The sequence below is a fragment of the Hemicordylus capensis genome, chromosome 2 (genome assembly GCF_027244095.1).
Source record: "Hemicordylus capensis ecotype Gifberg chromosome 2, rHemCap1.1.pri, whole genome shotgun sequence".
NCBI lineage: Eukaryota > Metazoa > Chordata > Lepidosauria > Squamata > Cordylidae > Hemicordylus > Hemicordylus capensis.
In genome coordinates this window covers 174026927-174053401 of record NC_069658.1, presented here as the reverse complement: position 1 = coordinate 174053401, position 26475 = coordinate 174026927, and the positions used below count along the sequence as shown (strand labels likewise).

The 26475-nt window shown below is 46.3% G+C and overlaps 1 protein-coding gene across 7 annotated transcripts in view; it reads left to right on the top strand.

Annotated features, from left to right (window-relative positions):
- Positions 1-26475, top strand: part of DOCK6 (dedicator of cytokinesis 6) — a 164227-nt gene that overhangs the window by 103728 nt on the left and 34024 nt on the right. For 5 of the 7 annotated variants that reach the window (XM_053291865.1, XM_053291864.1, XM_053291863.1 and 2 more), the window contains 9 exons: positions 556-695; positions 978-1147; positions 8680-8831; positions 9417-9599; positions 9916-10042; positions 12858-12942; positions 22937-23033; positions 25652-25786; positions 26103-26255. In XM_053291865.1, coding sequence (XP_053147840.1) covers positions 556-695; positions 978-1147; positions 8680-8831; positions 9417-9599; positions 9916-10042; positions 12858-12942; positions 22937-23033; positions 25652-25786; positions 26103-26255 — 1242 coding nt within the window. Of the gene's footprint in view, positions 1-555; positions 696-977; positions 1148-8679; positions 8832-9416; positions 9600-9915; positions 10043-12857; positions 12943-22936; positions 23034-25651; positions 25787-26102; positions 26256-26475 lie in introns of those variants that run through there. The other 2 variants (XR_008315388.1, XR_008315389.1) reach the window with 2 other exon arrangements.

The window sequence follows — 26475 nt, the reverse complement described above, 5'->3', positions numbered from 1 at the left end:
CTGCATCTCTGGGCAGCATAATTGGGTTTAGCTTGATAAAAGCAGAGAAGAGCAAGAGTGGCAAATGGTGAGTGGGAGGGCTGCCATGAATGGGACAACCAGTAATAGCCCAAAGATGAATGGCAGGGGATCTGAGCAGACCTTCCCTGGGAGAGGGCTGAAAGCATTCTGTGGCTGGAAACATTTCTCGCCCCTTGGGAATTACATGATGTGTCAGAGGGGCCATCTCCCTCTCCTTCAGTTTATCTGCCCCGACACTTGGGACTAGAATGCTGCTGAAAATTATAAAGACTCTTTCCTGGATCCATTTGGAAAACCTCTCATGTCCCCTCCCCTTCCCCCAACCCCTTCAGAACATTAACTGAATCTGAGAGGCTTTAGTCCAATCAGAAGGATACCATGAGAGCAGACTATGGGATGAGGCAGTTGGGTTTTCAGGAGATTTAGGTGCTGTGCTTTGCTCTATGTTGAGGATGACAGGAATAGCTCGTGATATGCCAGCAGTGAGCAAACCCGAGTTCTGCTTGATTTCTCTTGGGCCTTCCCTTTTCCCAGGGTTCAGCCTTCTCTAGCCACACACAGGACCAGCGAGTGGCCAGCATGTTTGAGCTCTCTATGGCCTTTCGGCAGCAGCACTTCCTGGCAGGGTTGGTGCTGATGGAGCTGGCGCTAATCCTGGAACCAGATGCAGAGGCGTAAGTGTCATCCACAGGGATAAGCTTGTGTTAGCCCTGAAGTATGTCAGGCAGTAAGGAAGACGTGGCAGTCTCTGAACTTGTACACAATGCCATTCTGTTACTATTCAGTAATTGCAACTACACATTGAGATTGTGGGAAGGACTTGTTAGACTGTCTCCTCACCCTGTTTTCCCCAGTGCCCAAAGAAAGAAGACTGAATGAAGCAAAATGGTCTGTTTAGGCCCTAGTAGTTTTATAATGATAACATTTTCTGACACACTATGTTTACCTTACCTCAGGGCCTTTTTTCTGCACAAGAAGGCAATCAGTACTCTACACAACCTACTGTGCAGCCATGACTCGGACACCCGCTACATGGACCCTGCTGTGCGGGCACATGTGGCTCAGCTCTACTTGCCTCTGATTGGAATCATCATGGATGCCTTGCCCCAGTTCTATGATTTCACAGGTGAGGCCAAGAAGCCCCTTTGGGAGGAGGCACTGAAGAATGAATGAAGGTATTCCTAGTCAGTTTCTGTAACGGATTAAAGCCTTTGTCTCAGAGCAGCTCACATGGATGGTGGGGGAATGCTGAATCATCCCTGCTGAGCTGCCTGGCTGGGCTTCTCATAAAACTAATCTATATTTCCGGTAGAATTAAAATGCTGCCACCACCACCCCTCTTATTGATAGAGCTTGAACCTCCCTGGGCTTGGGGCGGAATCCCAAGGAAACACACACAAAGAAATATAAGTTTCTAATGCAAGATCTGACTAACAAACTGTTCCCTATGCTGAATCTCCTTTTCCTTGAAAACTCACCCAACACCTGATGAGAATCAAGCCTCCTGCAATCCTGTCTTTCAAGGATCTGCAGTTATTCCATGAGAGAAACCTCCATGTTGGCTTTGACCACAAGGGAGCAAAAACTCCATGCCCCTCACTAAGCCTTTCTGCACCCACTTCTTCAGCACAGATGGCCCTTCTTGTTCCCATAATTCCCAGCAACCACACTCTAGGTCCCACCCACCTGGTGTACTGATTGGCTGCCCTGCAGTTCACCAGCCTGTCAGTCGAGAAAACGGTTCATTCCCTGTTAACTCTTTAGAGGGAGGGGAGGCTGATCACTACAGTTTCAAAGGCAGCCTCTCCCCAATCTTCCATGCTGGTGGCAAGTCAAAAAAGAGTACAGCACATCAGCTTCAGTGGCTTAAGGGCTGGTTTATTTTCAGATATTATGATACAATGCCAAATTGACTTCTTGAGACATTTTGCTGTTCTTCATCTTATAGCTACATTCATTTAAACATATTAAGTTTTATTATTCTGTCCCTGTTTTATAGCTGTTTCACAGTGGAACAGTCTGCCTCGCACAGTGGTGGGCTCTCCTTCACTAGAGGTTTTCAAAAAAAGCCTGGGTGGCCATCTATCAGAGATGTTGTAGCCAATTCCTGCTCTGAGCAACTGGTTGAATGAGAGGACCTCCAAGATCCCTTCCAATTCTAAATTTCTATAATTTAACACTTAAAATCAACATACTAGATTTTCTTGCTCTTATTCAGTTTGTGTGGATATCAGTGTTCCAGAAATAACTATGGAAGGTCTCTCTTTGAGCACAACACTTTGCTCATCAGTTATCTTTCCCTTTATTTTATTGTGGTTTAGTAGCAGTAGTATTATAATGGTATCGTTTTTATCCTGCCCTTCCTTCAAGGAATTCATTCCGACTTACATGGTTCTTCTAGTTGTTGCTGACAGCGACATCTCATGGCTTATCCTTCTTCACTAGCTCCAAGGCAGGACAGATCTGATTATTTGAAAAAATATGTACACGCCCCGCTGAGGCTGAGGAGGATAACCCTACCCCAGTTCTTTCTGTCCTTGCTCAGCTCCAGGCGGTTTTTTCCTTTCTCCAGCTTTTCCACTTAACAATATTTGTTATCTTTCACCTTTTTTCCTATCTTTGTTCCATTCTTTCTCTGGTGTCTATAAAAACAACAACAACAACAACAAAAGTTTTTCTCTTGTCCGTTCTCTCCTCTTTCGTTCTTCCTCCCCTACATCCCTCCGTAGGCTTATGAGATTACCCAGCATTCTGTGTGTGTGTCCATGTGTCCCCCACTATCAACTTCGCAACGCCTGGACCAATATGAACCAAATCGGGTACAGTTGTAGGAACACATAGGGACACCCCAATGGCGTAGTTTGTGATGATGTCATCTACCCCAATCCAAGATGGTGGACGCGTAAACTTTTGAGGGGCAAGTGGGCTAACTTGTGAACCGCCTAACCAATTTGAACCAAATTTGGTACAGCTGTAGGGACAGATAGGAATGCCCAAATGGTGTGGTGTGTGATGACATCATCCACCCCAATTCAAGATGGTGGCCACATGAAAATTCTAGGCACAAGCGGGCTAATTTGTGGACTGTCTAACCAATTTAAACCAAACTAGGGACAGTTGGTGTGAGTGATGCATAGGGATACATCAATGGCATAGTTTCTGATGATGTCATCCACCCCAGTCCAAGATGGCGGATGTGTAAACTTTGAGGCACAAGTGGGCTAACCTGTGAACTTCCTAACCAATTTGAACCAAATTTGCTACAGCTGTGAGACACATAGGGATGCCCAAATGGCGGTGTGTGATAATGTCATCCACTCCAATTCAAGATGGCGGCCGCGTGAATATCTGAGGCACAAGCAAGTTAATTTGTGGACTAACTCATTTGAACCAAATTGGGTACTATTGCAGTGAGTGACACACAGGGACACCTCAATGACATAGTTATTGGTGATGTCATCCACACCGATTCAAGATGGCTGACATGTAAACTTTTGTGATGAAAGTGCACTAACTTGTGGACAGTCTAACCGATTTGAACCAAATTTTGAACAGCTGTAGTGAGTGACACACAGCAACACCTCAATGGTGCAGTTTGTAATGATGCCATCCACCCCGATCCAAGATGGCGGACACATGAACATTTGAGGTGCAAGAGATCTAACCTGTGGACTTCTATTTGCACCAGATTTAGTCCAGATGTAGTGATAGTGAAAGGAAAGTAGGCTGATTAGTTCTTACTAGAACAACTTGTTCTGTTTCAGTATCATTAAGAATCTCTTGCCAAATCCTCCCCTACTACTGCCTTAAATACAGCATTCTGGTGAGGAGTATAAATCATGAGACCTTTCTATATCTAAAAATTCTTTCAAAGCAATTGTCTGATGCCATTTGATCCCAATGTATAGGCTAAAAACATCTGTGCACTAGCTCTGCATGTGTTATGACTTCTGCTTAATGTGATGCAAGTAGACATTATACCCAAGATACTGAAGTTGATTAAAATACCAAGAGATAAAATACTTTTGATTAAAATACCAAGAGATAACTAGAAATCAAGTCTATACATTATTGCAGTTTTGCCACTGAAATAAGACCAGTGAAATAATTCTCCCACGCTAATGACTAGACTTTGACCTTAGGATTTTCTGTTGTCATAAATATTATTGTTCATATTCCTTAATTGGATACTCCCCCACTGAGTGAGAATGAGCAATGTTGGGTTACTCCTCCCACCTTCTCTGATACAGGACCAATCAGGAAAAAGTCTTCACAAGCCATATGGGAGGAGCTACCCACTCCAGTTTTTGCCCTGACTCGCTCCGGAACAGTGTCCTTTTACTTCTTGGTGCCTTAGAGCCTGCAGAGGACTTCCTTTCTCTTCCCTTTGGTCCCCGCTACCCCGGAGCCTTCCCTCGTGTAGATTAGCACAAGTCAGAGAGAAAGGAAGATGGAACCATGACCGATCAGCCCCACTCAGTGCTGAGAAGCCATGTTATCAGGTCCACTGCGCAGTCTCTCCAGAGTGGTACTCGCACCTTATTCAGCAAGAGAGAGTTCTCTCCCTCTCTCTGAGGACTCCATCACTGCCTCTGTCTGCCAAGCGGAGTGGCTAGCAGCAACAGATCCCACTATCAAGGCCCGCCCCAAGATGAAAGAGAGGGGTTCGGGCCACAAAGTGGCATGCAGGCAAAAAGCCTCACAGGAACCAGTTCCTAGCCCCGCTAATCCAGTCCATGAGGGGTCTGCAAGCCAGAGGAACTCCATCTGGGCCAAGGGTGGGATTCAGGGCAGATGTAATCCCCCGAAGCCTTTCCCAGCAGGAATGCAAGCACGATAGACAAATCCCTCACACTGCGGTGAGTGACAGCAGTCCTAAATGCTCTCGTATGTTAAGTACTGCTCAGTTGCGGGAGGAGGTGGAAGAGGAGATTCCGGCCCACGTTCAAACCCTGCTCAGATAGTGGGAACAGGAGAAGAGAGCCCTTTGCGTTGCTCCTCCTCCACCAACTAATTCCAGCCCTGTCCGTGAAATCCCGCCATTATTGCCCGTTGCCCCGATACCGCCTTGGCAAACAACTGCAGCCCTAGGGGATGTTCTAACAACAGAACTCACTCTAGACACTCATCCACTGGATCTGACTACAGATCTCCAACCCCTTGTGACTTGGGTAGTTTCCCCTATCTGGGTAGGGAACTACTCATGCTTCCCCCCATGGATCGCCTATCCCAGGCCTGCACAACTCAAATGACCTGGTGGGCTGAAACTGACCATGACTTGGCTCATGGAGGCCGAAGTCAATTTTTAGGGTGCTGATTTTCAAAGTAACACTAAATATCAATCAGTTAATTAAACCAAATTAAAGTGAAATTAATTAAAATGAATTGAATCAAAATTTAACTTTTGAAGTTCTGGCAGGGCAAGAGTAATTAAAATTAAAATAAAATGAATTGAATTAAAAATTCTAATAAAATAAATTCAATACAATTTGTACAAAATACAGAACAATAAAATGCTTTGTTCTTCCTTTCCACCTCTGCCAAATCATCACACTTAACACGGAGCACTTTTAAGGAAAAAAAAATAGAGAAATTTTTCTCTTTTGATAAGAAGGTTAAACTTTGATCCTTCACCACAAAGGCAGCAGGCTTGGCTTGAGAGAGAGAGAGAACGAGAACGAACCCGGGGCAGGCTTGGCTTGAGAAAGAGAATGGGGCAGACTTGGAGAGAGAGAGAGAACGAGAACACGGGGCAGGCTTGGCTTGAGAAAGAGAATGGGGCAGACTTGGAAGCAGAGAGAGAGAGAGAATATGGAGCAGTCTTGGATGGATGGAGAGAGAGAGAGAGTCCGTTCCCCGTCGTTCCGGAGGTCCCCATCCTTCTCCCGCCACTGGCAGCTTTCCCTCCCTGTCCCTTGGCAACGCTTTCTCTCCCTGCCGGGCTCCCTCCGTCCCTGCCATTTTTGCCTGCCCCCTCTGCCATGGCTGCCGCTGCTGCCGCTAGACTCCCTCATGGGGCCACTGTCCGCCACCTCCTACCTCATCACTGCAGCCATTTGTCTTGCCACTGCCTCCTGCCAATTCAAGGCACAGCGCGGCCGAGGAGATGGCTGTGGGGGTGCGTGTGTGTCCTTCTCTCCCCCCCGGCTGCATTGGTGTCGGCGCTGCTGTCACCACGCAGCAACAGAAATCAGCGACGCTGGGGCCTGCTGTTTGGCCCGGCGACCTGCATTGCTTCGGGCTCTTTTTAAAGTGCCCCGGGCCTTGTGCACTGGGCTGGCCTCGCGTGATTTTCCTGGGGAGGCTCTTACAACATTGGTTGTGTTTGTTTCTGCGGGGAGGAGGAGAGGGGAGGGGTCAGGGAGTGTTTTGTGCAGCACACACTGGCTTTTGATTGTTTGTTTCTGGTGGAGGAGGAGGGGGAGAGATCGGGGACAGGGAGTGTTTTGTGCAGCACAGACAGCGAGCAGAATTGGGGGGGGGGGGTTAAGCAGCAGCAGGAGGAAGGGGAAATAGCCCCGGGGGCCAAGAAAAAAGGCCTCACGGGCCACATGCAGCCCCGGCAAGAATCCCACACGAGGGATTATTCTAAGGGCTCTGTTTCAGACTGAGAGAAAGGTGAGCTCTCGGGGAATGAGGCAGAGCCTTCCCATTCTAATTCCCATCATCTGTTTCCCCAAGCTGATTTTCCAGTTCTTCTTCACAAGGCATGTAAAATCCTTAAACTGCAAGGAGATATGGCAACCACCACCACCCTGACCCCCAGTAACGTTGAAGGGCATCTGGAGGTGTACTCCCTCTTACACAGTTTCCTGAAGTGGTCACACCCTGCCCTCAATTATTTCTGAATGTTATTCAGTTGGAATGGGACAACCCCACTGAGGGTAAAGGTCCCTCTCCACCTGTGAGGCAATTTTATTCATTGCCCAGGCCCGTTATGGATAATTTCAAGGTTCCTCCCATTGACACTGAGGTGGCTGCCCTGGTCACAGGCATGATTTTGCCCAAAGATGGGAATTAGGTACTAAGTTTTGCCCACCCGGTCAGAACTTGCGTATACTGCGTATAACCAAACCAGCCCGAAAGAACTGAGCCTCCCACCTATGATCTTGGCCATCTATGATCTAGGCCACCTCCAGCCTCAAAGGCAGAATGCTTCTGAGTACCAGTTACAGGGGAGTAACAGCAGGAGAGAGGGCATGTTCTCAACTCCTGCCTCTAGGCTTCCAGTGGCATCTGGTGGGCCACTGTGTGAAACAGGATGCTGGACTAGATGGGCTTTGGGCCTGATCTAGCAGGGATGTTCTTATGTTATGTTCTGGGAACAAGCCCTTCTATCTTCTGAGGCAGCTTCTACCAAAACCATGCAGGTTGCCTCCATCCCAGCTGCGCTTCTCTTGGGCTCACAACCCCTTGTCTCGGCCACTGTCAGCTCTACCGGTGCGCCTGCCTCTTCGAGGCCTTCAGAGCCCACGGCTCCTGTGCTAACTGAGGGGAAAGGGTTATCCCACCCTCCCAGACCAGCCCTGCCTAATGGCAGAGGTGAAGGGTTTTCTCAGGCCTCCTCAAGATTCCCATTTGTTTTTTGTTTCTCCTTCTCTGATCCAACATGTCCAGCTAAAGATGGGGATTTGAGGACACCAGCTTGGGGGGCTAGATGCCATGCCCATTGCGGCCCCAGTGGCTCTGGCCTCTCCTCATGGCACATTCAAGCACTTTCAAGCCGTGGTGTCCTCCTTCCATTGGTGGGGGTCTAACAGGGTGCCCTTAAGCAGCCTCTTTCTTATCCACCCAAATGCTCTTGATGAGAGTCAACCAGTGCACCTTTGCCACTGCAATGGCCTCCTGCTCACTGTACCTTTTGAGCACATTGTCTTGCTCCGACTCCCTGGTGGAGGCTGGGCAGCTTGTTCCTAGCTGCCACAGCAGCCCAACCCCACCCCTCTAGGACACTGACCTGTATCGTCCTGCCTCCCACCAGACAGAAGCTGAACCATCCGCTCCTTGCTTCTGTGGCAACATTCAGCTAGTGCTTCAGTGTGGTTGAGCAGCATTTTCTCCCCTTCCTATCAGTGGTAGGGGGAAGGGTACCAAACAGCTGTTCCCCACCATCCTAACTGCCTCACTACTCAGAGGGCACTTAGGTGTGTTCTCTCCACCCACACAGCAGTGGCAGAGAGACTCACTTTTCACAACAGCAGCCTTAGTCCCACCCTGAAATCTCTTCCTGCCCATTCACCAGCTACTTCCCCACTCTTCTCAGGCAATTCCTCTCCCCTCACTGGTAGTTATTTTTTGATATGTCATGATTTAACAAGCCCGAGTTGGAGAACACTCCTCCAAATCCAGTTCAGGGTACAGCAGTCCATGGCCACAGTCTAGCCCTGAGAGTAGTAGCCCTGACAGTAATTTGACAGAAATCACTGCTGTGACACCCCATGTGATGCTGATGAGGTCAGTCTTTTTCTTTTATGTCCACCAAGTGGCTTCACCACCACCACCACCACCACCACAGAAATGTTTGTGCAAACTAACCTTACTTCTAAATATTTTTATGGACTGGCTGTATTTTTGTGAATTAAATCCCATGCAACCAAAGTCAGCGCTTGACTGGGCGGGTTCTTTGGTTGTCAGCCCTTAGGCAATTTTTCTTTGCAGAGAACCACAGCCAGAGAGGGCGGCTAGCTTCTGTGATGGCTGAGGAAGGAGATGGGGACAGCAGCACCATTAGCCAGTCAGTTGCCTTGGCCATTGCTGGCTCGCCCCTGCCTCATGCACATCGGTCCAACCTCTTTCAGATGCCATCAGTGGTGAGTGTTCATTGTCCGAGGGGAAAGGTAGAAGCAGAGAACAGAACTCGTGTTTGGGAGGATAGGCAGAAGATCCTTGCATATTAGAGCAAGGATGTCAAAAGGGTAAGGGCACTCTAAAAATTGAGAACCTCTCCTACAGACAAGAAACTTCATTGATTGGGAACAACTCCTCTAGAATGAGCCCAGGAGTGTGCTGGAGTGTCTAGACATCTATTGGTCTCAGTCCTCAGCAGAAAATGCTCTGTGTGGGTACACATGCATATGCAGATTTGTAGCACATTTGATTCCAAAGGCTCCAGAAGATTAACTAATCATTAAAATATACATGAAGCAGCCACTTTAAAAAATGGTTAAATGTAAAGATACCATACCACACCACATCATAGGAAGAGTAGTCCATTTTGGAATTGTGGTGGCCACTGAGGATACCTCTCTGTGTTCATCATGATCTGAACTGGTGCCACTGATTAAAGTTTAGAATGATGGGCCCAAACTTGCTAAAAGCATAATGTTGTGGGGGCAGAGGGGATAGTTCTGTAGCATGTGACTTATGTGTGGTCTGAGCTTGGATTTTGCTTGCAGCCTCCTCGCCAGTACAGCACTCTCTCAGCGGAGGCAAGCCGCAACCTGTTGGTGTGTCTCCTTTGGGTGCTGAAGAATGCAGATGGAGCTGTGCTGCACCGTTGGCTTGCTGACCTCTCCGCCTTCAATGTGAACCGCCTCCTTGACCTCCTTTACCTTTGTGTCTCCTGCTTTGAGTACAAGGTTAGTTGGAGGAGCAAGAGTCCTGACACCCAGCTTCCTTGCATCCTTTTCAGGAATGTTTGGTGCATACAAGGGTGGCTGATTTGACCCAGCCAGAAGCATTCCCTCTAGGGGATCTTGAACTAAAAAGTTTCTAAATTCCCCTGCTCAACTCTTGTTGAAATGGGCACTTGGTCAAGTCCTTCTTCAACAAAGGTGAACAGTTGTTCACCTCTTCCCCATGTACTCTTGGCCATCAGCAGCCTGACTTTGCTCCAGCAGACCAACTTCCTTCTCTTGTTAAGTGACATCTGCTAGACTGTCTGCTATTCCACAGGGCAAGAAGGCCTTTGAGCGTATCAACAGCTTGACTTTCAAGAAGTCCCTGGACATGAAAGCACGACTGGAGGAAGCCATTCTGGGCACCATTGGGGCACGCCAAGAAATGGTTCGCCGCAGCCGAGGTGAGAACTATAAATGAGGGGGACAGCCATCATGAGCTGCTTTGTGTAATCTCTCAGGGCTAGAAAGCCGCACGTCTTTGAGCAAGCAAGTAGAAACCGCCACCTTCTGTGCACCAATGCACTGTTTAGGACTGGAAAGAATAATCTGCCAGAAATACGATCTTTGAGATACTTTTGTACTACAAGGGTAGCAAAGGGGACTCTGTTCCATCCCCTAGAGACTTCCCCTAGTTCAGGTACTTTTCAGAAGTGCTAGGTTGACTTTTGGTGACTGGGACTAAATTGGCATGGGAAGAATTTTTTTTGTATCCCTCTTTCTAGATGTGTAATAGGTTCTGATGAAACTATTACTTGTACTACTATTGTTGTCATCCTCCTTTAGACAACATATTTTTAAATATTTGAGGCCTTTGAGGGGATATTATTTCCTATTTCTGATGAATAACCTTGCAAATTCACTTAAGCAGATTTTTAGCAAAATCAGTCCCCATCCCACCCCATGTGAAGCTTGGTGCAAATAAATTTTCTGAAATCCAGGGAGGCATTTGTCCCCTTCAGTGAAAGTGCTGGCTTCTGGTTTTTCCTTCCAAGATTTTTAGGGGGTTTGGGGGGTATTTTTTGCAAGTTGGTTTGATCATAGGCATTTAAGTAAGAAGTTATTATTTATTTTGGAGCTATGAGAGTGGTTTCATAGTTAAGCTAGTGTGGTTTTTCAGTATTCTAGCTTATAGAACCTGGATATACTATCTGCTGTAGAATAAGGTTGACGTCCTGTCTGTAGGAAAAATCTATTTGATAAGGCATATAATCTGGCCAGGTTTCATGAAAAGTCTGATAAAGAATTAATTTTGCAGCCATTCATAAATTTTGCATTGAAGTGTGAGGGTCATTCTTGACTTATTTACTTACTTATTTGCCTATCCAAAAGAATCCCTAAATTTGTTGTGGTTTTATAATGCTAAAAACACAAGTCTATTGCTATGGTCTTTCTTCACTGGTTTGGTGGGCAAGTGCTGTATAGAGATGTGCACAAAATGGATTTTGCTAATTTTTTTTAGCTTGAAACGAATTCCAAAATCCTCAGGTCGATTTGTCAAAACAGTGGCCAAAGCAGGTTGCTTCAACAAATCAAGCTTGAAACACTCAAAACGTTTTGAGTATTTTGAGGGCCATTTTGAGGCCCATTTTTGCATGGTGTACCAATTGGGGTCAGCAGGTAGACCAGCACCAAGTCTGGAGTGGAGAACTGATCTACCCACCGATCCCAATTGGTAGACCAGCTCTCCCTGGAAAAACAGGCCTCAAAATGGTGCTCGAAACACCCTAAACATTTCCAGTGGAAACAAGGCTGTTCCGTTTCAAGCTTGAAACAGGCCCTTTATTTTAAGGGTGTTTTGTTTCAAGCTCAAAACACTTGAAATGGACATTGCACATCTCTACTGTATATTCCTAAAGATAAAATATTTCAAAGTTTCCATTTTACTTGAAGGAAATTTAGAGCAATCTATGTAGCATATATGTGAGGGGCAGATTGAAGCTTTATATATGCACATTGAAGTTACTTGTACTCTCTTCTTCATACAGACACATTCTAGGATAAAAAAAATGTTTAAGAGAATCGTTAAGGCTTTTACAAACTTGCAGGACAAATGGGAGAGAAAAACTGAATAAATAAAATAAAAACTCACTCATGCATCAAAAACCATATGAATACTAAGTGAAGTCCCACTTTTACATCCACACCATATCAGAAGTAAACATATTCTGCACCTTCACAAATAGTGTTGCTTACAATTTAGCCTCCATACACCCACTTTCTCTTGGTCTCCTCAGCCTTCCAGTCTTTGTCCTCTAACGGTTGAGGGCAACATTGAAGCTCAGATCAGTCTATTTCAATCTAAATACCTTGCTCTTAATTTTGACAACTAGCAACGCTTGTTGCTGATATGCTGGCCTTGGGCCAAAATAAACAAATACATACATACAATATAAGTTGCAGAGTGCAGTCTTGTGCATGTTTAATCACAAGTGAAACCAGCAAATAGCTATATTTTGTCGGAATCTCAGACTTGCTCTGCTTATAAATTCTAAAGATTTAATTCTTGTTAAATAGAGTGAGCCTATTAGAAAAGCCAACCCTATCAATGTTTACACATAAATGTGGAACTTACCTCCTCCTTTCTATGGCTGATTTGTGTGTTTCATCTCACAATGATACATATGCTTATCCCAATGGCTGCCTATCCGCCCCCAGTCTTGTCTACCTTTCCATGCCCTCCATCTATCAACCTTTCTGCTGTGTACAACCCACCAGCACTAACGCATGCCATTTGCTCGGACTGAAAACAAGAATGCAGTGTGCAGCTAAATGGCTACTGAAGTCATGGTGTCATGAGCTTCACTGTTGCTGCCAACCTGCAGAGAAAGCAGATGCCTTAACTTACAGTTTCCTTGCTGTTTGGTGAATTTGTAAAAGCTTTAAATGTTCTCTTAAACTAAAGATTCTTTGACCGTAGAAGATAGGACATATGGACAATTGTGTAAATATAGACACATTCTCCTCACACTCCCCTATATGGCTACAATGGAAGACCCAACTCTTCTTATGGAATGTGAGCTGATCACAGCATTTCCTTCTTTCCTTGTACTTTGGCTCACTCCCGCTGAGCTATGAATGAATGAATGCATAAGCATTTACAGAAGTTCTGTGTGACTCATCGCTGTTTGTATTCATTATAATCTGTGATGAATTTGCATTCTGGGGACAGCTCCAAGCTGAGATGTCCTGATAGCCCCACCTTGCCTTCCCCTTCAGAGCGCAGCCCGTTTGGAAACCAAGAGAATGTTCGCTGGAGGAAGAACATCACCCACTGGAGGCAGAATTCGGACAAGGTGGACAAGTGCGTTTGTGGGCAGTTCATGGGGGATCAGGGAGGGGAAATAATACTTTGTACCAGGGATTCTCAACGTTGGGTCTCCAGATGTTATTGGACTTCAACTCCCATAATCCACAGCCAAAGGCCACTGTAGCTGGGATTTATGGGAGCTGAAGTCCAATAACATCTGGGGACCCAATGTTGAGAATTCATGCTTTGTACAGCCGTGCTGCTTCCAAGAATGTGACCACACGTTAGTTTTTTTTAGCATGAGCCACAGTCCTGCACCAGTAGTGTACTAAATGAGTGGGAACTAAATGATAAATTAAATGGTCAGATCAGATGTAACCGTGGGGGGGGGGTACGCGGGTTGAGGGTAAGAGTTGTTTGTTCCCCTTAAAAGAAAAATAGCACTTTAGTGTAGAAGTGAAGAGTAAGTCCTAGAAGAAAAGAAGAAGAAGAAGAAAGAAGTGGTGAAAACTGGAAGGTGGGCCAAGAATGGCCAGTCAGTGCCCAAGAGTCTTGAACAACACACATGTTCATTCTTTTTCTTTTGCGCATGCTCTCACTCGCTTTCTCTCTCTAGTGGGAGAAATTAATGGGTGGGGCCTGTTTTTGAAAATACAGTTTCAGTGCTGTGTTTTGTGTAATAAAGGTGGATCCTGAAGCAAAGACATCTGTATCCCTCACAACCTAGAAGTCAGATGCCATCCCATTGATCAAATAATGTTTTTTCTAGACCCCAATCTTAATATATTTTTTCCAGACCCCAATCTTAGATTCACTTCAGTCCCAAGCATCTGCCCTTTAGCTTCCTAGTTTTGATGTGCATGTACACGCACCAGCACTGACAAGGCCTTCTATCCCTCGTGTTGTTCTAGTTATATTATAATCATCTCTTTCAAGATAGGTAACACGTGACAAATATTACATGCGATTACAGAACAGACAATTACTTAGTTGCAGGAGCCAAACTTGGATCTAACCACACATTGACAATCATTTAACTGGAATATGCGAATTCTTCCTCATAAAAGAGTTAATCATAAATGAGAAAATTATACTAGTTGTAGTATGGCCATGATCACAGCACATTCCAAACATCTATCAGATTCTTGAAAAATCTTCACCATTTTGAAAAAGCAGGGTTTTAGCTCCAATTATTGTGGGGCAAAGCCTTTTAGAGGAAAAGTCTATGACTAATAAATCTTTATTAGTGGTCTAGTGGTTATCTGGCGAGGAAAGAAATGCCTTTTTACTCTGCTTCATTGCCTACAACCTGCTGTCATCCTGCAAATTTCATATCTCCTGCTCTGTATGCTTCCACTCTTTCTGTGTTTTGCATGCAACAAAGTGGGTGGGGGGAGGGGAGGTATATTTTGACGGAGCGGGGGAAAGCAAACCAGCCCTCTGGCCTTGCTGATGATGGATGAAGTGTGACTTTCTTCAGTTACAGTTTGCATGATTTGTTCTGCTGGTGGTGAATGTGTTGGATTTTTCTGAGCTGGTAGAGTTTTCATTCTGGACTTGTTGTGTGCTAGGTCTCCAGCTCAACATGTTACTGTTCTCTTCGTTCAGAGCAATGGTCCATCTAACTTGGAATCGGTCTCTAAGGGGGAGCAGAAGTTGGGCACTTTGGTGAAAGCCAAGTTCTCTGATGCCTGGAGCCGAGGACATCTCTCATTGGGTTATCCTTTCCCACGTGCTCCCAGGCAGGACTAATGAAATTCTGTTACTAGCCTTAAGAGCCCGGGACAGATAACCCTGACCAGTTCTTTTAGTCCTGCTGCGCAGAGATTATTCATATTGCTCTTCATTGTGTTTGTTATTCTCTTATTCGTTTCATTACTGCTTTTCTTTCAGACACTATTTCTCCATTCTTACCTCTCTGTATCTTTAAAAAAAAAAAACCACCGTCCTGTCCTCCACTTGTCTGTTACCTCATGTCTGTTTTTTTACTCACTGTATACTCCCCTTTGTAACGTCTATTGCCTAATGTAGAGACGACAGGCTATTAGACGTATTTTAGTCCCCACGGGGAGAAAGACATCGGGCTTCCCATTCGCTACTAGAGCGCCGAGTTCGCCTTCGTCGCCATTAGTAGCCGTACCCTTAACGGCCGCGCCTCTAGATGAAGCCGCCTATGCAGGGGACGCCGGATCAGGTCCCCTGCTCCCCTGTGGACAAGGAAGCCGCGCCGGGTCCTTCATTACTGACCTGCATGACGAGGAGCTCCATGAGGACTGGAGGCGATTAGCAGCCGGATAGCGTGGGCCAGACCTCGGTCTCGCTCCCACCTATTCTGAGCCTGCTTGAGAAGAGGAGCGCCATTGCAGCCGCTGCGACATCTAGCAGTTTTGCAAGCAGCGGTGCGATGATTTCAGCTGGAAACCCTGGCAGGGCGGGAAGCCTGGGAACCGCCACTAACCAAAGCCGTGCTTCTACCATGGACTGCCAGGGGGCCGGATCCGGACCCAGAAGGCTGGAGTCTTCTTCGGGGCACAGAGAGGGCAACGTAGGACCAGTGAGATCCCTCCTTGTCACCGCTAGCCAGGGACCTCCCTTAATTAACCCTTTAGTTGCCCAAGAATTGCTAACAGTCCCTCAGGCTACCCAAGAATTGCAAACTGAACAGGGATTGCAACATATTTCCCTGCCTTTGGTTATGCCTCCTGCCTGGCAGGATTGGATTAAAGAAACCTTGTCTATGTCTTTGAAACAGGTTGTAAAAAAGGATAAAAAATCTAAGAAAAGGAGCAGGGATCACCCCATATCTCCCTCCTCTTCTGAGGAGTCATCCTCCCAACCACCCAAGAAGGCTAGGCGCAAGAGGAAGCATACTGTTGTGGAGGGCCTTCATAGTCCCCATCCACAGGGACCAGTTAATTTGGTGGATTTAAGAGGGGGTGGATGTTCATCAGAGGGGTCTGGGGGGGAATGCCCTGACATTACATCCAACAATCCTCTACCACCACTCCTTCCAAATGAGCCACTGGCTCCTGTCCTGCCTGTATCTCCAATCCCTTCTGGTACAGGAACTACACTTATTAACTTGGCAATTAACCTACCCCTGCTAACTTGGCAAAGTGGCACCTTTTAATGTGGAGATTCTCTTTATTTAGCAGGGGGAGAGTAACTGGCCCTATCCATCCCCAGCACAGTACCTCCAATGACTGTTGCTGGTGTCTAGTTTCTTTTTAGATTGTGAGGCCTTTGGGGACAGGGAACCATCTTATTTATTTATTATTTTTCTGTATAAACCGCCCTGAGCCATTTTTGGAAGGGCAGTATAGAAATCAATCAATCAATCAATCAATCAGTCAATCAAGTAAATTAAATAAATGTTGCAGTACCTATTCCCATTACTACACCAAATCCTATTACAGTACCAGTACCGGGAAATTTCCCTATAGATCCACTGGACAAAGAAGAAGGAACGTGGTCGGATGATAAGGATAACCCTGCATCCACCCTATCGCTTATTTTCACAGGAGGATTTTAGCCCCCTAGTGTCTAGAGCCATCAATGTGCTGGACCTCCAGACACCTATTAATCCAGAGTCTGCTCCCCCTACTAAGGGATCTCTGGTTTTTCCTAAACCTAAAGACAAAGAGCTTCATTTTCCACTAACAGAGTTACTGGCTGATACGGTTAAGGAAGAATAGCTACTTCCTACCTCCAATCGTAAATCTGTGGCAGTAGCCAACAAATATTATGCTTTTCAACAGGAGGCCATGGACATGTTCAAGCTGCCTCTGGCAGATGCTCCCGTTGTAGCTTTACTAAATGGGGCATTGTTACCTAGGGGTGGGGAGTCCGCCTTAAAGGACCAAAATGATTTTTTTAAAAACTGAGGCTTCTTTTAAACGGGCTAGTGAGGCCTCATCCTTGTCCATTAGGGCCTCGGCTGCCGAATCCATCCTATCCCGGGCATCTGTGGTATGGTTATATGACCTCATACAAGATCCCGCGTCTGACATATTTAGCCTAAGACACCAGCTTATTAAAATCCAGAAGGCACAGGCCTTTGTCTCAGATGCAACCCTGGACGCCATAAGATTTTCATCCAGGGCTTCTGCAGCTACAGTTGTTGGACGCCGTAACTTATGGCTGAAGCATTGGTCGGTAAACGCTGCTTCACGGTCAAATTTGGCCGCGGTTCCTTATGACGGGATGAAGTTATTTGGGGATGAAGCACTAAAGGAGGTATTGGTAGAGTCTAAGGATACGCGTAAGACCATGCCTCTTCCCCCAGCACCACGTAGACAAGAACGTCCCCCTCCTAGGAGGCCCTTTCAATTTCAGTACCAGTCCTTTCGGAATTTTTGCCCCTCCATTCGATGGAAAGACAGAGATTCCAGATACCACCGCCCTCAGTGGAACAGACAGCAATGTGGTAGGGCCTACAATCAGGGAAGACAGGCCTTTAACAACCAGCCTAAACCTCAGAAGCAACAATGACTCCCCATTGGGTAGTCTGGGGGGTCGACTGTCAACCTTCCTTCAAGAATGGCAGAAAACGACAACGGATCTGTGGGTCCTCTCAACAATAGAGACTGGCTACAAGACAGAGCTAACAACAGCTCCTCCCAACAGATTTCTACCAACCCCAAGATCACGTTGGCTTGTCAAACACTTAGGCCTACTAGACACCATCCAACACCTAATGGTTATAGGTGCAATAGAACTTGTCCCTACCCATCAACAGGGACAGGGTATATATTCAATAATTTTTACTGTTCCCCAAAAGAACAAGTCCCTCAGGGCTGTATTGGACTTAAAATTTCTGAACCGGTGGGTTCCAAAGCGCAGGTTCCGCATGGAATCTCTTCGTTCAATAACGGAAACACTGCAACATCTAGACCTGTCAGCTTCCATAGATTTAAGGGAAGCCTACTAACACATCCCGATACACTCCAAAAGTCATCATCTCCTTCACTTCAGATACTGCAGAGTACATTACCAATACAGGGCACTTCCATTCGGTCTGTCCTCAGCCCCAAGAATATTTACCAAGGTCCTTGCGCCAGTGATTGCGCATTTAAGACTGCAGGGAGTACGCATTTTTTGTTACTTGGATGACAGGGCCCGCCAGGCCAGACTGTTGTCTCTTGCACGCATCCTGGGTCTAATGGTGGACACACTGGATTCTGTCCCGTGGGCCAGATATCATCTGAGACCATTACAATGGTTCCTTCTGCAGTTCAGAGTACCCATATCCATCAAGGTCAACATCAACATCTTTGTCCCACAAGAAATTTTGACATCTCTTCAGTTGTGGTTGATGGATACCAACATCAGACGAGGCAAGGAGTTCCTGGAACCGACTCGAGTCATAATTACAACCAGCAAAACAGGATAGGGAGCCCATTGCCAACACAGAACTGCTCAGGGCACTTGGTCAATGGAGGAGAAATTACACAGCATCAATTGGCTGGAATTACGAGCTATCCACCTTGCCCTGATAGCGTTCCGGTCTCTGATTGTCAACTGCCATGTGTTGGTCAGAACAGACAACACTACCGCGAAGGCCCACATAAACAGGCAAGGGGGAACCAGATCACACTGTCTCCAGACAGAGGCATCCCTGATAATGTCCTGGGCGGAGGGTCATCTAGCATTGATCATGGCTCACCATATCCAGGGGGACCTCAACTCCATTGTAGACTGGTTGAGTTGGGAACAACTTTTACCAGGTGAGTGGACGCTCAACAGGAGGATCTTTTTACAGATCACACAACGTTTTGGCCATCCAATGGCCGACCTCTTCGCCTCAACATTAAACAAACAGCTCCCCAGGTTCTTCACCCAGTTCCCGTGTCCACAAGCGGAATGGCCTCGGGAACTGTTATATGCATCCCCACCAACTCCACTACTGGCACGCTTACTTCACAGGGTACAACTTCTCAAGGCACAAGTCATCTTGGTAGCCCCTTACTGGCCCAGGAGGCCATGGTTCCCAGAACCTTTTCACATGGCCACACAGGAACCATGGCTCCTTCCGGTGTCGACAGATCTACTTCATCAAGGTCCAGTCGAACATCACAATCCAGGCTGTTTTCATCTCGCCACCTGGAGACTGAGCGGGGAATGTTAGGCAGATTTGGTTATTCTAGCAGCGTCGTGAATACTATGCTAGCTCCCACCAGAGATTCTACCAAGCGTATTTACCAATACACGTGGAGAACTTTCCTACAATGGGCAACAAGACATGCGATGACTCGTGGTGTGGCATCCGTCAAGGACCTGCTCACATTTCTCCAAGACGGGTGGGATAAGGGCCTCAAAGCAAATACCTTAAAAAGGCAAGTTGCCTCCTTAACAGGGGTCATAGCAGGTCTCTCTAAATCCAGGGTGATAAATCATCCCCATATCAAAAGATTCCTTAGGGGTGCGACCCTTTTATCACCACTGGTGGTCCACTGTTTTCCATCATGGAATCTGCACACTGTTCTAAAAGCTCTTCAAACTACGCCCTTTGAACCAATTAGGTCCATACCCTTAAGAGTGTTATCTTACAAAACTGCCTTCTTAGTGGCAATTACTTCTGCAAGAAGAATATCAGAGTTAAATACACTATTTTCACACAAGAATCTATGCATATTCTCGGCAGTTTCTGTATGTCTTATTTGAAATCTGTTCTTCAGACCAAAGGTCTGTTCAACCTTTCATCAATCTCAGGATGTACAGGTGAAACTCGAAAAATTAGAATATCGTGCAAAAGTTCATTAATTTCAGTAATGCAAATTAAAAGGTGAAACTGATATATGAGATAGACGCATTACATGCAAAGCGAGATAAGTCAAGCCTTAATTTGTTATAATTGTGATGATCATGGCATACAGCTCATGAGAACCCCAAATCCACAATCCCAGAAAATTAGAATATTACATGAAACCAATAAAACAAGGATTGTAAACAGAACAATATCGGACCTCTGAAAAGTATAAGCATGCATATGTATTCAGTACTTGGTTTGGGCCCTTTTTGCAGCAATTACTGCCTCAATGCGGCGTGGCATGGATGCTATCAGCCTGTGGCACTGCTGAGGTGTTATGGAAGACCAGGATGCTTCAATAGCGGCCTTCAGCTCTTCTGCATTGTTTGGTCTCATGTCTCTCATCCTTCTTTTGGCAATGCCCGATAGATTCTCTATGGGGTTCAGGTCAGGTGAGTTTGCTGGCCAATCAAGCACAGTAATCCCATGGTCATTGAACCAGGTTTTGGTACTTTTGGCAGTGTGGGTAAGTGCCAAGTCCTGCTGGAAAATGAAGTCAGCATCCCCATACAGCTCGTCTGCGGAAGGAAGCATGAAGTGCTCCAAAATCTCCTGATAGACGGCTGCGTTGACCCTGGACTTAATGAAGCACAGTGGACCAACACCAGCAGATGACATGGCTCCTCAAATCAACACAGACTGTGGAAACTTCACACTGGACTTCAAGCATCTTGCATTGTGTGCCTCTCCATTCTTCCTCTAGACTCTGGGTCCTTGGTTTCCAAATGAGATGCAAAAGTTGCTCTCATCAGAAAAGAGGACTTTGGACCACTGAGCAACAGACCAGTTCTTTTTTTCTTGAGCCCAGGTAAGACGCTTCTGACGTCGTTTGTTGTTCAGGAGCGGCTTGACAAGAGGAATACGACATTTGAAGCCCATGTCCAGGATCCGTCTGTGTGTGGTGGCTCTTGATGCACTAACTCCAGCCTCAGTCCACTCCTTGTGAAAGTCCCCAACACTTTTGAATGGCCTTTTCCTGACAATCCTCTCCAGGCTGCGGTCATCCCTGCTGCTTGTGCACCTTTTTCTTCCACACTTTTCCCTTCCACATAACTTTCTATTAATGTGCTTTGATACAGCACTTTGGGAACATCCAACTTCTTTTGCAATTACCTTTTGAGGCTTTCCCTCCTTATGGAGGGTGTCAATGATGGTTTTCTGCACAACTGTCAAGTCAGCAGTCTTTCCCATGATTGTGATTCCTAATGAACCAGACTGAGAGACCATTTACAGGCTCAGGAACCCTTTGCAGGTGTTATGGATTGATTAGCTGATTGGAGTGGGACACCTGGAGCCTAGACTGTTGAACCTTTTCACAATATTCTAATTTTCTGGGATTGTGGATTTTGGGTTCTCATGAGCTGTACGCCATGATCATCACAATTATAACAAATTAAGGCTTGACTTATCTCACTTTGCATGTAATGCGTCTATCTCATATATCAGTTTCACCTTTTAATTTGAATTACTGAAATTAATGAACTTTTGCACGATATTCTAATTTTTTGAGTTTCACCTGTAATATTACCATCTTTTTGTCCCAAACCAATTCATCCAAGGGAGCAGGAATGGCACAAGTTGGATGTTTGCAAGTGTTTGAAGATGTATTTGGAGTGCACAAAGGGTTTTAGGAAATCAGAATCCCACTTTGTTAGTTTCTTACCAGCATCAATGGGAAACCAAATTTCATCACAGACTCTTGCCAGATGGATACGTGCTTGTATCTCCCTCACAGTCGAATCCCAACGCATTTCAGCTCCAGAACACATTCTTGCACACTAAACCAGAGCGGCAGCTACATCGGCCACCTTCTCAACGAATGCACCAGTGCAGGAGATGTGCAGAGCTGCAACTTGGAAGGCACCTTCAACATTTACAAAACACTACAAGATCGATGTGTTTGCCTCTGCACAAGCGGCATTTGGTCGCAGGGTGCTCAAACAGGTTCTTCCCCCAGAGTAGGCAGGGACACTCCCTCCCAGAGAGTTTTTGGCCAGGGCTTTGGTATATCCCAATGAGAGACGTCCTTGGCTCCAGGCATCAGAGAACAGAGCATTGGTCTTCACTTACTGTGAAGGCTCCTTCTTGATGCTGGAGCTGAGGACATCTCAGCCCTCCCAGACGGTTTCCCGGCCTACTCCATGGGAATCCTAGAAGTCTAACTGCACAACCTGTATATATATGGGTTTGGTATATCTTCCGCTGTATTTATATACATGTTACCTGTTTATTTGGTAGTTATTTCATAATGTTGTGCTACTTGCAATTTCGGCCTAAAAGAACTGGGCAGGGTTATCCATCCCGGGCTCTTAAGGCTAGTAACAGAATTTCATTAGTCCTGCCTGGGAGCATGTGGGAAGGGATAACCCAGTGAGAGATGTCCTCAGCTCCAGCATCAAGAAGGAGCCTTCACAGTAAGTGAAGACCAATGCTCCATTTTGAGGCAACTGTAAAGCAGTTGCCCAAAGATATTTAGCTCTCCAGGCAAATCCTGGCTGCCACCCTGACCCCTTTGCCGCCTCTTCTGCCTGCTGGCTGCTTTTGCTGCAGCCAGAGAAGTCCCTAATTGCTGTGGCATGTTGTAATCATGTTATTACAACACACAATTAGAGGCCTCGCTGGTAGCAGAAGCAACTGTCAGTCAGAGGGGGAGGGCATGTGGGCGCAGTGGTGGAGAATGCAGCAAGGAGCACAGTGGTAGGCACCCAGTGGGCAGAATGCTGCCCCCCACAGGTTTCCACCCCAGGCCACCATCTAGGTCTGCCTAGTGGGCAGGCTGGCCATGCTGTGAAGAAAGTCCATCCATTAATAGTAGGACTGAGCAAAAATGTTGAGGGGAGACCTTGACCCCCTGCAGATATGCTTCACCCTTTTGGCATCTTTTCACACCTCTTCGCAAAAGGGGTGAAAATCTGGAGCTGTTAGGGAAAGAGGGAATGCATTCCTGTTGCCAAGGCAACTGGGCCAATACTCCCTCACGTTGGGAATGCAGTGCAGAGAAACTACATATGTGTACTAGCAAGAACAAAGGCCAGGGACCGGTCAGCAGTTCCTTAGGAACCAACTGACTGGGTATGTCTTAGGGTTCTTATTTGGAAGAGAAGAAGTTCTGATCTTTAGCCACAAAAGCTTTAAATGTGGCACAGTCAGTGTACAGAAAACTGCTACATAACTTTGCAGGCCAAGGTTGCAAATTAAAACACAGATGCTTTAACATCTGCCGCCTTTGTCCTTGCTCAGGTCCAAGGATGAGATGGAGCATGAGGCCCTCGTTGATGGTAATATGGCCACAGAAGCTAACATGGTGGTGCTGGACACCCTGGAAATCATTGTGCAGGTAGGATTCAACTGGGCCTGCAGCAAAATACACAGGTTCCCTGTAGCCTTATGCCCACTCGCCAGAACAGTGCTCTGGGATTCAACAGGTATAATTTGGGCTTCCAGCATGAGGCCTGTCTCCCTCTCTGCTTTAGATCTCTGAGATGTGGCACAGAAGGAACTGCTTCCCAGAGCAGTCTTAGATCTTGCAAAAGTATCTGATATGTTTATGCTCTAGAAGATGAAATGAAAAAAGAGAGGGTTCCACCTCCAAAGATTCCCAGAATAGGAGGCAAGATTTCAACAGCGCTGAAGAGAGTACTCCATGTTTAGGGTGGGGGAGGGTGCACTTACCTCCCCTGCTTTTCCCCTGTTGGTGCTCCGTGTTTTAAAAGTCCACCAGGGTGGCAGCATACCTCCCTGCTGCCCCCTCGCCCCCTTTACTGGAAGTAGGTGGAAGTATCCAATGCACCTGCATGTGGGGGTGCACACACACACATGTCCGACGTGCCTGCACATGCACATGATGTACCCGTGCATGCATCCGGTGCATGCAGGCACGTCAAATACTTCTGACTTTTAAAACACAGAGCGCCAGCGGGGGGAAAGCGGAGGGAGGGGTAAGTGTACCCTCCCCACCCTTAAAGCAGAAACACACACACCCCCGCCTTCGAACCAGCGGAACCGCCTACCATTTGAACTGGCTTGGAGGCCCATAATGGGCCTCTGAATTGGTTCCGTGCACATCCCTACCAGAGACCCCAAGAAAGGAGGTGGCTGAGATGAAGGAGGCCTTCACCAGACAAAAAGGCAAACAATATGGGTGAAAAACCATGTAAGAAGTTGGAAATGAAGGAAGGAGTTCTTCTGGACCCTCTCATTTGTTCTATATTATATTTATATACCACCTTTTGTAAACATAACCTGAAGGTGGTGTACAATAGATAAAACAGAAAAAAAAAATAGCAGCAGAAGCCCTTCTATCAATGATTGAAGCTAGAATTGTCAGACCAGGCCATCTAATAACAAACAAGCTTTCAAGTGGCTGCTGTCCAAAGGCCCGAATAAAAATCCATGCCACGCAGTCCAGAATAGCATGGTCTGTGGTATTGAGCACACTCCCCGTGTCCATTTCCTGGTGTAGGTTGTCTACCAGGGCAAAAAAGACAGTCTTGGTTCTGAACCCCAGGCAGAAGGCAGATTGAAATGGTTTGAAATTGCTAGCTGTAATTGGGTTGACTATCCTACATGTCTGGTTTTGCATGTGTGAGCACAGAAACTCACACTCTTGAGGCTCACAATATTCATTTTTTTAAAGGGCCCTGGAACTTTAACCTCAGTGAGAGGATGTGTGCAGCAGAGTTGGTGGGTTTCTAGAACATAGAACAGACTCAGCTGGGGTTGGAATTCAGTGGCCTAAAAGGGGAGCAGGGAAGGAAAGAGTGGAGTTGACTGAGGGAGCAGTTGGCTGAAGATAGAGCCGGAGGGGCAAGTTTATATCAGGATATATCCTTGACCAAAGATAAGTATGAGGGCAAGGCGTGTGGGGTTTAGTCCTGTTTACATCAGGACTTTGTATCATCAGGATACAAAGGATACAAATTGTTTACATCAGGACTTTGAGGGTTTAGTCCTGTTTACATCACTGAGCTTGCAGAATTTAACTTTGCTTGCAGCAGAACGTGAGTTTTCTTAGTGTTAATTTTAACCAGTACTTTGTGGCTGGACTCCACATTGGCACTCTATTGTGTTGCCAAGACAATCACATAACTTTCTTAGATCATACTACAGTTGAGCCTCTACCTTGGCCACTGATGCTGATATGAGAAGTATTCAGGTGGCTGGTAGCATCAACATGTGCATGTTTTACTGATGGCTGGTGAATCCTGACCTCAGGAAAGTGGTCAGTGGTTTTTCAGTGGCAAGCCCTGCCATATTACAGATTGGTCCTCGGTATAGCTTAAGAACATAAGAACAGCCCTGCTGGATCAGGCACAAGGCCCATCTAGTCCAGCATCCTGCTTCACACAGTGGCCCACCAGATGCCTCTGGGAAGCCCACAGGCAAGAGCTGAGTCGATGCTTTCTCTCCTACTGCTACTCTCTTGCAACTGGTATTTAGAGACATGTTGCCTCTGAGGCTGGCGGTGGCCTATAGCCATTGATAGACCTGTCTAGTAGCCATTGATAGACCTCTCCTCCATGAATTTATCTAAACCCCTCTTAAAGCCATCCAGGCTGTTGGCTGTTACCATGTCTTGTGGCAGAGAATTCCACAAGTTGATAATACGTTGTCTGAAAAAATACTTCCTTTTGTCGGTCCTAAATTTCTTGGCCATCAGGTTAATGGGATGACGCCTGGTTCTAGTGTCATGCGAGAAGGAAAAACATCTATCTCTATCACCTTTAGAAACCTTTATCATGTCTTCCCTCAGTTGTCTTTTTTTCTAAACTAAAAAGCTCCAGGTGTTGTAGCCTTGCCTTGCCAGGAAGGTGCTCCAGGCCCCTGATCATCTTGGGTGTGCTCTTGTGCCCTTTTTCCAGTTCACTGCTCCCTCTGGAGGGTTTCCTGATCTGAGTCCAGTTGGTTCTCTCCTTGACCCCCACCTGTCTTCTCATGCTCTTTTTGTCTCTGCAGACAGTGATATTATCAGAAGCCAAAGAGAGTGTCCTGGGTGGGGTGCTGAGAGTGCTTCTGCACAGCATGGGCTGTACGCCTAGTGCTGCCTTCCTGCAACATTGCTTTGCCACCCAGAGAGCATTGGTAAGCAAGGTGAGTGTGGTGAGATGGTGACATGCTTTTTAAAGGTTTGGAAATCTTGGCAGAATCAAGTCTGGTTCTTTTCCTAATGGAACAGAGGAGGGAGACAATTATTTGTCTGGCTCCAGATTGTTTATACAATGTCAGGTGAAAACCTGATTTGACAAAGGCTTTTAAAAAAATGTCAAATCATGTCATTTTGATCTTATATTTTGTGTTTAAAATTATTGAGCTGTTGGTTTTGATGTTTCTATTGTACATTGCCTTGTTTGATGAACTGCCTTTCACGTGACTGCAGTGTTAAATAACTTTAACCTTTTGTTGGCAGTTCCCGGAGATGCTTTTTGAGGAAGACACAGAACTGTGTGCTGACCTGTGTCTGCGCCTTCTGCGCCACTGCAGCAGCAGGGTGGGCACTGTCCGCACCCACGCGAGTGCTTCACTCTACCTTCTCATGCGACAGAACTTCGAGATTGGTAATGTAAGTGCTGGTGGGAATAAGGAGGCACTAGGACTGCCCTGAATCTCTTGCTGCTGCTGGATCGTAATGGCTGGCCACTTGCCAGGGCTTTAGGAGGGGACCTCCCTTTTCTTGCGTTAGTCTGGAAAATGCTGTGTTCCTTGATGTGTTATAACTACCAATAATTAAAACTTTGAGCCAGCCTGGGCCACAGCTGGCTTCTTCCAGTTGCTACCAGTGG